The 10,987-nt window shown below is 40.2% G+C and overlaps 2 protein-coding genes across 5 annotated transcripts in view; one reads left to right on the forward strand and one right to left on the reverse strand.

The window, feature by feature from the left end:
• The window catches only part of ecm2 (extracellular matrix protein 2, female organ and adipocyte specific), a 13,973-nt gene extending 6,066 nt beyond the window's left edge, over positions 1–7,907 (forward strand). Inside the window, exons 1-9 of one of the 4 annotated variants that reach the window (XM_008320702.3) lie at positions 43–68; positions 1,220–2,050; positions 2,584–2,699; positions 2,793–2,928; positions 3,122–3,279; positions 4,522–4,661; positions 4,803–4,915; positions 5,153–5,366; positions 5,745–7,907. In XM_008320702.3, coding sequence (XP_008318924.1) covers positions 59–68; positions 1,220–2,050; positions 2,584–2,699; positions 2,793–2,928; positions 3,122–3,279; positions 4,522–4,661; positions 4,803–4,915; positions 5,153–5,366; positions 5,745–5,937 — 1,911 coding nt within the window. In that variant the 5' untranslated portion in view covers positions 43–58 and the 3' untranslated portion in view covers positions 5,938–7,907. Of the gene's footprint in view, positions 1–42; positions 69–1,219; positions 2,051–2,583; positions 2,700–2,792; positions 2,929–3,121; positions 3,280–4,521; positions 4,662–4,802; positions 4,916–5,152; positions 5,367–5,744 lie in introns of those variants that run through there. The other 3 variants (XM_025059812.1, XM_008320701.3, XM_017036796.2) reach the window with 3 other exon arrangements.
• Positions 1–10,987, reverse strand: part of cenpp (centromere protein P) — a 50,941-nt gene that overhangs the window by 8,732 nt on the left and 31,222 nt on the right. The window lies entirely within an intron of this gene.

Raw genomic sequence — 10,987 nt, forward strand, 5'->3', positions numbered from 1 at the left:
CCGCGTCGTGTCGTTTCACTTCCCTTTTTTTCCTGTTGGTGAGTGCTGCCCTGTCTGCATGGAGCCAGGTAGAAACACGACATGTGTTGTTGCCATGGTGCAACATCAAGAGGCAACAGAGATGAGCAACTCAACCATCAGAAAACTTTAAACTTTTATTTCATCTAAAAGTAATCTACATCAATTGTTATCGTGAGTATCTGGTCCTTTATTTTATTTTAGTTCAAGTTAATTACAAGCTCATTCACTTCCATCTCTGATGCTTCATTATGTTGCCTTAATTTCCATTGTGGCTTTAAAATGTGGTTAGCACATTTTTGGATGAGTAAGAACACATGTTGCTGATCTTTCATTCTCTTTTATGTTGGGTGTTACTGCATGGTCAGACAAGAGCTGAATCTGAATTGGATATGTTTGAACGTGAAGATAGAATGGGTCTTAGATCAACAATAAAAACATAATCTATTCAATCTGAACAATCTTTACAGTTTTAGCAGCTTTATTCTGTGGTCTATTCATTTTAATATTTTAGTGTCAAATGACAGTATACATTAAGTCAAAATGGTTTTCTTGCTTAGTTTAGTAGTGTCTGGATGACAGGCAGACAGATGAAAATCTATCAATGTTCAATTTAAAGAGACCACTCAAATAAATTGCCTGTTTTTGGACTGAAGTAAACATTGGAAACACCATACACACAATAGGGGGAAACAAGCAAAGGCAACAAGGAAGGAACAAGTATTGAGTTATGATTTTTTTTGCTGTAAAGCAAGAACCCTAACCTCTGTCACCGTGCGGCCCATCATAAAAATATAAGCTGGTTCGATGGTTTGTAGCTGCTAACTCTTACATAGTTAAATACAAGAGTAAAACAACTTCACCTCAAACAGGAGAGGTTGTGGGGTTTAGTCCAGACTGGTCTACGGCAGCATTTGCTCTGTAGCTTCAACAACTGGTCTTGTATCTGTCCGTCAGTTTACAACACTAACACACGGCCGTTTCTGTCTGTTCATCTCCTGTCTCTGTCTCTGTCTGTCCTCATCTACTTCCTTGTTTCATTCGTCTTAGTTTTTTTTCCTCCTCTTTGCTTTTCTATTGCTTTGTCCCCCTTTTCTTATTTCTGTTCTTTCCCCACTTTCCCCTTTTCTATACCCTTCCCTATTTCCTTAATCTCCATCAAACTACATCCTCCTATTGCCATTTGCCATATGACTGGCAGCAACCCACCACCCTAAACCTGCACTCAATCCTGACCTCAACATTGACCTTTCTGGTGACTCCCCAGTTCCTAATGACCCTGGTGATTCTGTGACCCCGCTGACCCATGAAGAGATCCAACGAATTCTCCGGCGTGAGGAAGAGGAGCACAGAAAAGAGGAGGAGCGTCTAAGGAAGAAGGACGAGGCAAGGAAGAAGAGGAGGAAGGAGAGGAAGGAGCAGGAGGAGAGACAACGAAAGATAGTGGAGGAAAAAAGGAGGCAAGAGGAGCAGGCCTTGAGGCTCCAGATAGAGAAGGAGGAGGAGGAGTGGCAGAGACAGATGGAAGAGCGAAAGAGGCAGGAGGAAGAAAGGAAGCTGCAGGAGGCGGAAGACAAGAAGAGGAAGGAAGCAGCTGAGAGAGAAGCAAGGGAAAGGGAAAGGAAACTGGAGGAAGAACGACGAAGGCACGAAGAGCTCCTTAGGGAGAAAATATGGACTTTGGAAAATGAGGATGAAAAAATGTGGCCGGAGGAGGCAGAGGAGGAGGAGGAAGAGAGAGTGTGGCTGAGAGGAGATGTGTTTCAGATGCCTCCAAAAGAACCTGAAGAACCAGACCTTATTCCTGCTCCAATCCCCAAACCCCCGGTGGAGATAGAGCATGAGCTGGAGCTGGAGGAAGGAAATGAGGATCCGGAAGAGGATGAGGAAAGGGAGGAGGTGCAGACAGTAAACAGAGGAGGTCTTCCACCAGGCTGTGACATTTCAGATGTCACTGTGACGTGTGAGAATGCCAAACTCCTTCACTTTCCTCCAATGTCTATTCCTGAGCTTACATCCCTGAGTCTGGAGGGTAAGTGAGCGTCATAACAAATGGAAGATGAGCTTGAACACACGGTAGCTTCAAAACGTCAACATTACATTCTAAGTCCAGCACCAGAGTCCTAAGAGTTTGAAAGTTTTATTGGGAGGTTTTCAAACTCTGACCTAATGGAATCATCAAATGGTTTTACCAGAAGTTGAACCACAATGTTACTCCACATAATGACAAAAACACACAACTCAGACCACCTTTGATTTATGGAGCTACACTGCTCCATTTACCCCAGGCTAAATTCACACAGTCAGATTTAGCAGGCGGCCTGTTTTAACGTGTAGCAGTGATGATACTGAAATGGAAAAACATGATAATAAACAAGTAACAAGTGCCTTCTGACCTTAAGTACAAAGGAAGTACAGCATTTCTCTAAACTGTTATTACAGTGAAGGCACCACAGGAGCTTCTGACCACCTATTATCCAAATGAATATAATGCCTGTAGAACTACTTCCTATCAACTTCCTGTGTCAACTGCTCAGGTTAACCATGTCATGCTCTGACCTGCAGGTAACAACATCAGCAGCATCCCAGCAGGAGCTTTCAATGGTATTCCCAACTTGGAATGGATCAACTTGAAGAAAAACAAACTCACTTCTGCCAGTATCGACCCGATGGTCTTCAAAGTAAAAGCCAAAACGATAACAACATTAAAAAAAAAAGATATAAAAAGTATGATAGCGTTGGACAAACTGATGTTTCCAGTGTTTTGTCACCAGGGTCTGAAGAAGCTGCGGCGTCTCTACTTGGATGGGAATCTTCTAGAATACCTGCCCTCTAACCTTCCCCCCACATTACAGGAACTGAAGATTAGTGAGAATAAGCTCAGAAGGATCGATGAAAACAGCTTCAAAGGTACTGAGACTGAATCCTGATTGGCTGTAGCTTCACTGTCACACCATACTGTAGTCCAGTCACTACAGCCTGATGCTGCTGAAGCCTGTCCCTTTATGCTATGTCAATCAAGTGCACGTACAACAGGTCACAGGAACACGTATAAATAAATAAATCTGACTAAAACACATGTACATGTTAAACTGTTTTCTAGATCTGAGCAGCCTGGTGATCCTGGAACTGGAAGGAAACCTGTTAAGCGAGGGACATGTAGATCCTTTGGCCTTTGCTCCCCTCGTCCAACTGTCCTACCTCAGACTGGGCAGGAACCACTTCCGCACCATACCACAGGGCCTGCCCGCTTCACTCCTGGTATGGAGTACTGCTTGTTTACATTATTATCGGCCCCTTAATTTCTCCATACTTATTTAACCATAGTTTCTGTGCGAAACATTCAAGTTAGGATTTACTTCATTGGTCTGAAAAGCTATAGTCAAGAACATGTCACCAAATACAGTGGAACCTGGAAGCAATTTTCCTCATAGGAATCAATGTAAAATGGATTAACCTGGACCCTGGATGATCGTTTACGCAAACTTTTTTAACAGTATTTTGTGGACAGGTTCAAGCACGAAACCAATGAAAATAATTCGATCTAACAGAAAACAGAAACACAACTGAAGTAAGAATAAAGCTATAAAGAGGAAAAGCAATTTCATTCATTCTTAGCGGAGCTGAGGAGTCGTGATTGGGCAATGTTTGCTTCGCTTTCCCACAATAATTTTTATTGCTTCTTTGTTCTTTATGATTGTACAGATCGACGACTTTGCTAAGCCATACTGTAAAGTCAGATCTGAAACACAAGTGTCATTCTCATGCTTTGGTAGCACAGCGGAAGAAATACCGGCAAAATCAGAGAGCAGTTCTTAGCGTGTATATCCTGAGTGCAGGCTGAGGCAAGACTGACCCCACACGCTCAGTCGCTCAGTGATCACATGCTGCCTGCCTGATATTGTTGACTTGTTTAGCAACCGAGTTATGGTACGACAACTTTTTGGTTAAAAATTGTGTTCGTGAAACGAATTGTTCAGAAAAGGATGCGTTAGACAACCAAGGTTCCACTGTAGCATTTTAGTCAAATTATCTCAGCACTGATGACTCAGTATTCTAAGACCAATTTGTTAAGTAAAATCAGCACTTATCTGTGGGAAGTCAACCACCTTGTTATTTTGGCTCTTGGTTAACCACCAATGTTGTACAATTGCAGTAACATGTAGCTGCTTTAAATCCTCTTTACACCAACCTCATGTTATGACTGAAGATGATTTGCACCTGCTGTGAATTCCAAGCCCTACATTTCATCATTATAATTTTAAAATGGCTGCTGCTTTCCAATGTTTCAGAGTAAAGAGTTAAAAGATTATCTGACTAAAATATAATTACACCATTGAATAAAATAGAAGTGAATTGGGGAAAAAAACCAATTAGACTAAGTAGAACTGACATTGGACTTCAATTAAAGTTCATCATTAGAAAACAAATGTATGTGTATAAAAATGTCAGGTGATCTCTAAGTGACATCATCTGTATCCTGTTTTCTTGCCTGTTGTCCAGGAGCTGTACTTGGAGAACAACATGATTGAAGAAATCTCAGAGACTGTTTTCAATCAGACCAGAAATCTCAATATGATTTCTCTGAGACACAACAGACTGGATGAGACCAGAATTGCACCACTGGCGTGGTTTAGCCACAGGTTTGAGACAAAGAAAATGCACTTATGTTCATAGTTATAGTAAAACCAATTTGGATGGATTTGTTTAAACATATTATTTTACTTACTTATTTTTTTCAAATGTGTTTAAAATTCATTCCTTCTCATCTTCATAATCTACAGAAATCTGGAGTCCATTGACCTTTCACACAATGACCTTTATCTGGTTCCTTCCTACCTGCCCACGTCTCTGGTTCATTTAGTGCTAGTTGGAAACAAAATAGAGAGGATACCTGGTAGGTGGGAACTTCTGAATGACACAATTTCTTTATCAACCTTTTAAACATGTCCTTCCATTTATTGAGGTATATGTAGAACTTAGGAGCTTGGAATTCTAAGAAAGGATGAAAATGAATCACTTTAACAGACAAGGATGTTTGATTCCACAACATGAATTTGTGTAGGACAACCATTCAGAAAAAGAAAAAGGTCTCTGTTCTTAATGCACTTGACTTTTTTCTCCATCTCAACAGGTTACGTCTTTGCCCACATGGACCCTGGTCTGGAGTATCTCTACCTATCCTACAACAAACTGGATGGGGACGGAATAGAACCAGAGTCGTTCTTTGGCACATATCAGTCCATGGTGGAACTATGTCTGGACCACAACCAGCTGGTCAACGTACCGTCTGGGATCAACGAGATGACTAACTTACACTTTCTCAGACTCAACAACAACAAGATCAGGTAAACCTTTCGTCTGGACCTGCAATCAGACAATGTCTCATGGGAACATTAATGTCATCAGCCATTACATTTCAGGGAAAAAATCCATTTAATCCTTCAATTCCAGCAAATAAATTCCGACTAGATGACTGACTCATTCATTACAGTCAGACAAACAATATTATAGCTGAAGGTTGACTGGATGGACAGAACGTCATGACAACGAAAGAAAAAACTAATTGTTGTGACTTTATGAGTCACCACCAGGGCCATGCTGCAGTGACAGTAACATCGGTTTGTGCTCGATGGTGCTAAATTCTTCACTAAATATATTAATATAAAAAAAGTTGAAGACTATGATAATACTAAACTGCTTTTTCTTAATGTGGTGTTCTTTAGAAGTGTCCCTGACGAAGGCATCTGTGACCCAAACTACCACGGAGATTCCACTCTGGTGACACTGAGGCTGGAAAACAACTACATTGACCCCTTGAAAATCTCACCTACAGCCTTTTCCTGTGTACGCTCCTCATCGAGTGTCACCCTAAAACCACAGAACATTGTCCGCACGCCACAGAAAACCAGACATTAAACACTTGACCAAAAGATTTAGAGGAAATAAAATCAAATCGAATCCAAAGCTTCCCCTAACAAATACACTACTCTCACCAGAGGACAACACATTAGGCCTGGTGGACAAAAATAAAGAAGGGGAAATAAAATGCATCATTCATTTCATTTGCCTTATGGAAAATCCTGTCCTGTTGAAATGTCCTGGCTCTTATACACTTTCCTACTAAGTTGTTGCAGGGCTGAAGTTATGGAGGTAAAAGAACATGTTCGCATGTTCAAAATGAAAGACATCTGTCTCCTTTTGAGAAATGTTAAACTACCTAAACTGGGGGTTGGGGTCGGAGGGTGGAGGTGGGAGGGGGGTCCTAAACGCTAATAAAGAAATGGAAAGAATTCTATAAAATGATACCACAAGCCTCAGACATTTTTTTTAAAAACAACCTCAGCACCTTTACGTTCCATTGCTCAGCTCAATTTCTTCCAGTTCCTGCCATAAAAATCTCTGACATGGAAAAGAGCAGTTACAGAAAATCACATGAACATATGCCATATCCTTGACATTCAGAGTGTTTCAACTGCTAAGGGTTAAAGGATTAACTTAAAGTGAAGGTTTGGTAGAGGATACATCCTTGTAATGGATGAAGCAGTCGTAGGTGTAAAGACATGTTTGCTGTTTTCTTTTTGTGCATTCTTTCCACAGTTATTATGCTTATGTATGTGCAATATGGAGAAACATTTAATTGGCAATCTCTCCTAATCAAACAGAGCAATATTCCGTAAAAGGCTGCAATTTATTATTTTCACTAACTGTTCATTTCAGCAGTCAACAGAAGGTTCGTTTAAGATTTATATGGATGAGTAATATTGATGTAGTCCCAGGAAACACTTAATAAAACGAATAACAATGAAGAAACCCCAGATGAGTTGTGATGTTTGAAGCCAAACAGGTTCCTGAGAGCTTTTGCTCACACTAAATCTTTACTTCACAATTTCTGTCAGTGTTTGCTGGCAAATGAAACAAGAATAATTTGTCGACACAATACAGCAGTGATTAATGGTGTAATAAAAACAAAGTAAATCAACTTGGATCTGGTAAAAACAACATTTTTTCTAAAAAGTGAGAAGTCGCAACCTTTAGTGTATACTGTTTTTTTTTTTTTTTGACTGAGCAGAAAGAATATAACCGAGGATTTATTGCTGTCCTTTCAAGTTATTGATGTTTTACTCCAGTCAATCCAGTCTCCTCACAGCTGGCTGGCCACTGTCTGATTTATATAATGAATGTCTATGATCATAAGGTTTTGAAAATGCCTTAAAGCTACAGCTAAAATTAAGACTATGGTGTTGTGTTATGTTAAAATGTGTCATGCAGATCACCACAAAAAAAAACAACTATTTCAATAAATAATCGCCCGCCTCCGCTCTGCTGAAAGGAAATCTCAGCTGCACACAAAGAAAACTCACAGTTCTCATTGTTTCTGGAGAAAAATGTCTTGTGAACAGCGTGACTCAACTGCTAAAAAAGCTGTCTGTTTTTGTCGTTCAATAAATATTCCTGTGGCCACAAAAAAAGGCAGTTCAGATTGAACCAAACAAAAAATGATGTTTGGTTCAATATTGTGATGCAGATAAACATCCGCGTGGTCTGAATGATCAGTATGAAAAGTTGTCATCAATAAAAAACTAATATAAATAAATATGAATACACAAATACATGGCCAAACTGGATCTTAGAAAGTATACATCAATCATCTGAGAACTGCAGTCAATTAAAAAAAAGAAAAGTGTGAATGATGCAAAGTTTGGAATCAGGCGAGGCAAGCTGCATATTCCCATCTGTAAAACAGAGGAGGGTCTGTCTGAGACACGTGTTGACACTGAACGCAAATACTTGACCTGTGAGGTTCACGAGCTACATATCCAAACAGTATTGGATTATTAGCCAGTTCAGGAATTTGTGCCAGCAGTAGAAATATTCAATAAGGCCTATTAAAGATGGCATCAGAACAGACAACTTTGAACCTGTGTTTATTTACTAAATCAGGGAGAAGCAGGAAGGAGGAAAATCTTTCATTTGACTATTCTTCTATTTTCTAATACTACAAAATTGGACATTCATTTTCTAGAACATGTGTGAACCCCAATTTTTTTTAATTAAAAGATCTGAAAATAGTGGCGCTTTGGCCCAGAGGCAATGTCTCTGTCATTGGTGTGGAACCCCAGGGTTCACCTCCTGGGCAAGTTCAAATCCCGGTTAGGGCGGTTGGTACCTTCCAGTGGACTCACCACCCGCAGGAAGGTTTGGTACGGTGCAATGTGATTTGGGTGGCGACTGCTGCCCCCGCGACCCGGAAACGGATAAGCGGATGAAAATGGATGGATGGATCTGAAAATATCAGTATATATAAAACGACATGGTCTTATTCTTACACGTCCTTTCATTCATGCCACACTCAGTGGAGGTTGTAATTATCAAACATGGAGCCCGGAGATAAGGAACATTTAGTCCAGTAGCAGACGGATCTGAACATCTACACGGAGAGAAGAGCAAAGAAATCAATAGCAAAACCACAGCCCTGCCTTTGGTGAAAAAAACTGGACAGAAACATAAGGACTGAAGTGACTGTGAAAGAAGAAAGGCATTGAAAACAAACATTAGTTACGGCCAATCAGTGTCAAGATTCTGCCATTCCGTCATACTCTACGTGGAAAACTTTTAACTAAAGAGTAAAAGCTGTGACACCAAAAAATGTTTAGTTTTGTAGAAAAAAATAGAAAGAAAAAGAAAGAGAGACTGGATGTGGATTTTTTGCCAACAGCTGCTGTGTTCAAGATTTTCATGAGGCAGACATGCAAAAACATAATAAAATATTCAGCAGATCTGGGTGGTGACAGCAAAAGCACAGTACCTCACAAGTTAGGCTTTATGGACAAAGCAGATGTAGTTAAAAAGTAAAATGACTCCATTTGTATATAAATTATATTACTGCATCACTATGTAATGGGTTTTTTTCTACGCACACATCCATCTAATTATTTGAACTTTATTGATCCAAAACTGGGGAAATTCTTGTGTCAACAGCAGATCTGCTGCAACAGCCTGCCCCTTGGAGGCACCAAATGTGTTGTTCCTCTGGGAATCGAACCCAGGACTCTCTGTTGGAAAGGCAGTCAAGCTAATCGCTATGTATCCATCCATACACCCACTGGTCCATCCAATAACCACTGCATCCATATTTATTATTCCTAAATGAATATGAAAATCATGGTCAGTCTGCTGCTGCTTACACTTGTCTGTTTTGTTGCCTATGTTGCCAAGATTCCAAGCTGCAGGTAACACTGCTTCTTTCTGGGTAGTAGCAGCTCTGTTTAATGTTTCCTGGCGGAAAAAATGTTCCTGAACCATCAACACACATGTTAACACAGAAGCAGCCCTGAGGCAACACGTTGGCACCACTGCCCTGCATACTGACCCACTGACTCACAGACAAATCCAGCAGTCCTGAGCCATAATGGATATTTGACATGTTGGAAAGTGTGAGCTGGACAAAGGAAAAAGACTTCCCAATCCCCCCTTCCCATCAGGAAGATATACCATCCTCACATCAGGAAGTCATCGCCAACATTTAATTTGAAGTTTGAATACTGTAATTGGAACAATTACGCCATAAATTCTTCTTCATAGCCACAAACCAGTTTCTGTCTCTCAACTTTAAAGGCTACTGAACACAATCTTTCTGTGGCAGACAAGTCAGCTGAGAAGTATGAGCTTTTCTGTGCACAATGTTCCACTCAGCAGAGGATGGTGGCGAGACAGATTTCCCACTTATAACAAACGGGTCTCTTAGGAGGAGACAGAGGGGTACATGAATACGAGGAGCTTGCAGTGCAGAACAAAGCACAGTTCCCCTCGGTGCAAAGAAAACTCAGAGACAGATTTACATCAGGGCCTAATCACATCCCTACAATGTTTGAGAAAATTGTATCCTTTAATCTTAAAATCTGGCTCCTAACGGAGGATTGTTTCAGTGTGCAGTCATGGAGCTGTTAGAAAGTGGAAACTGAGTTTGAGGTTTAATCAGGGGAAACATAAATGTGGCCTTGCTCAGCCCATCAGTCAGTCAGTAGGAGTTTACACTTACAGCACGTTCAAATAAGCTCACCCTAACCTTTTCACCCACTGACAGGTCAGTGCTTCTGACAGTGTGACTGATCAAACAGATGGCATTAATGTCTTGGTGTTTTAGTGATGAATTGGTGATAACTTCCAGGTCAAAATGACATTAAATAACAAACGTGAAAAAAGTGTTAAAAAGAGTCTGACTTTTTAGGTAAATAAACACAACGCATCAGTTATTTAATCAAACAACAATAAATGACATTCTGGACTTTGCTATTTTAAATAATGTATGATCATTTGGGTTGAGGATAAAATAGACATGCATGTTGATGTAGAAACCATAAATTATTTTCATCTATATTTATCTGCATTTTTCATCTGTTTACTCTTAGAGATTAAAACAAGCCCACAGTTCAATTACAGTTATTATATTCAACATTTGAGGACTCTTCTGGCTCTGAACCCCGTCATCTGGTCTGTTGTGGGCTGGCTACAGTCTGTCTGTACCAGAACTGTTGTAGCTAACGTTAGCTTTCGTGTTTAGCACTGAGGTGATACCATAGGCTTGTGCTGCGGTGGTAGTGAAACTTTTTTCGAACAACTTGCACTCAACCATGCCTTTATCTAAGCTGCCACTGAGAAGTTTGATAAATATAAATAAAATTTACTGAACCTTAAGTAACATTAATGTCAAAGTAGGACAGCATAATAATGTTATTTCTTCTAAGACAAATGTAAACCCTTACAAACCCGATCCGTAATGATGAGATGATAATTTGACCAGACCATTGATGGTTTGGAAAATATGATTTACCCACTGAGAAGATGCATTAAAACCAGAACACAGACCAGCTCCTGCTTCGGTTCAGCCTTCTGCCAAACCAGGGCATAGTTGGATGGTTTGACTTTGCCATAAGTTGCCTTACACATTCGTTCCTGCTCAGCTCAG

The sequence above is a fragment of the Cynoglossus semilaevis genome, chromosome 11, assembly GCF_000523025.1.
Source record: "Cynoglossus semilaevis isolate Cse_v1.0 chromosome 11, Cse_v1.0, whole genome shotgun sequence".
NCBI classification, from domain to species: domain Eukaryota; kingdom Metazoa; phylum Chordata; class Actinopteri; order Pleuronectiformes; family Cynoglossidae; genus Cynoglossus; species Cynoglossus semilaevis.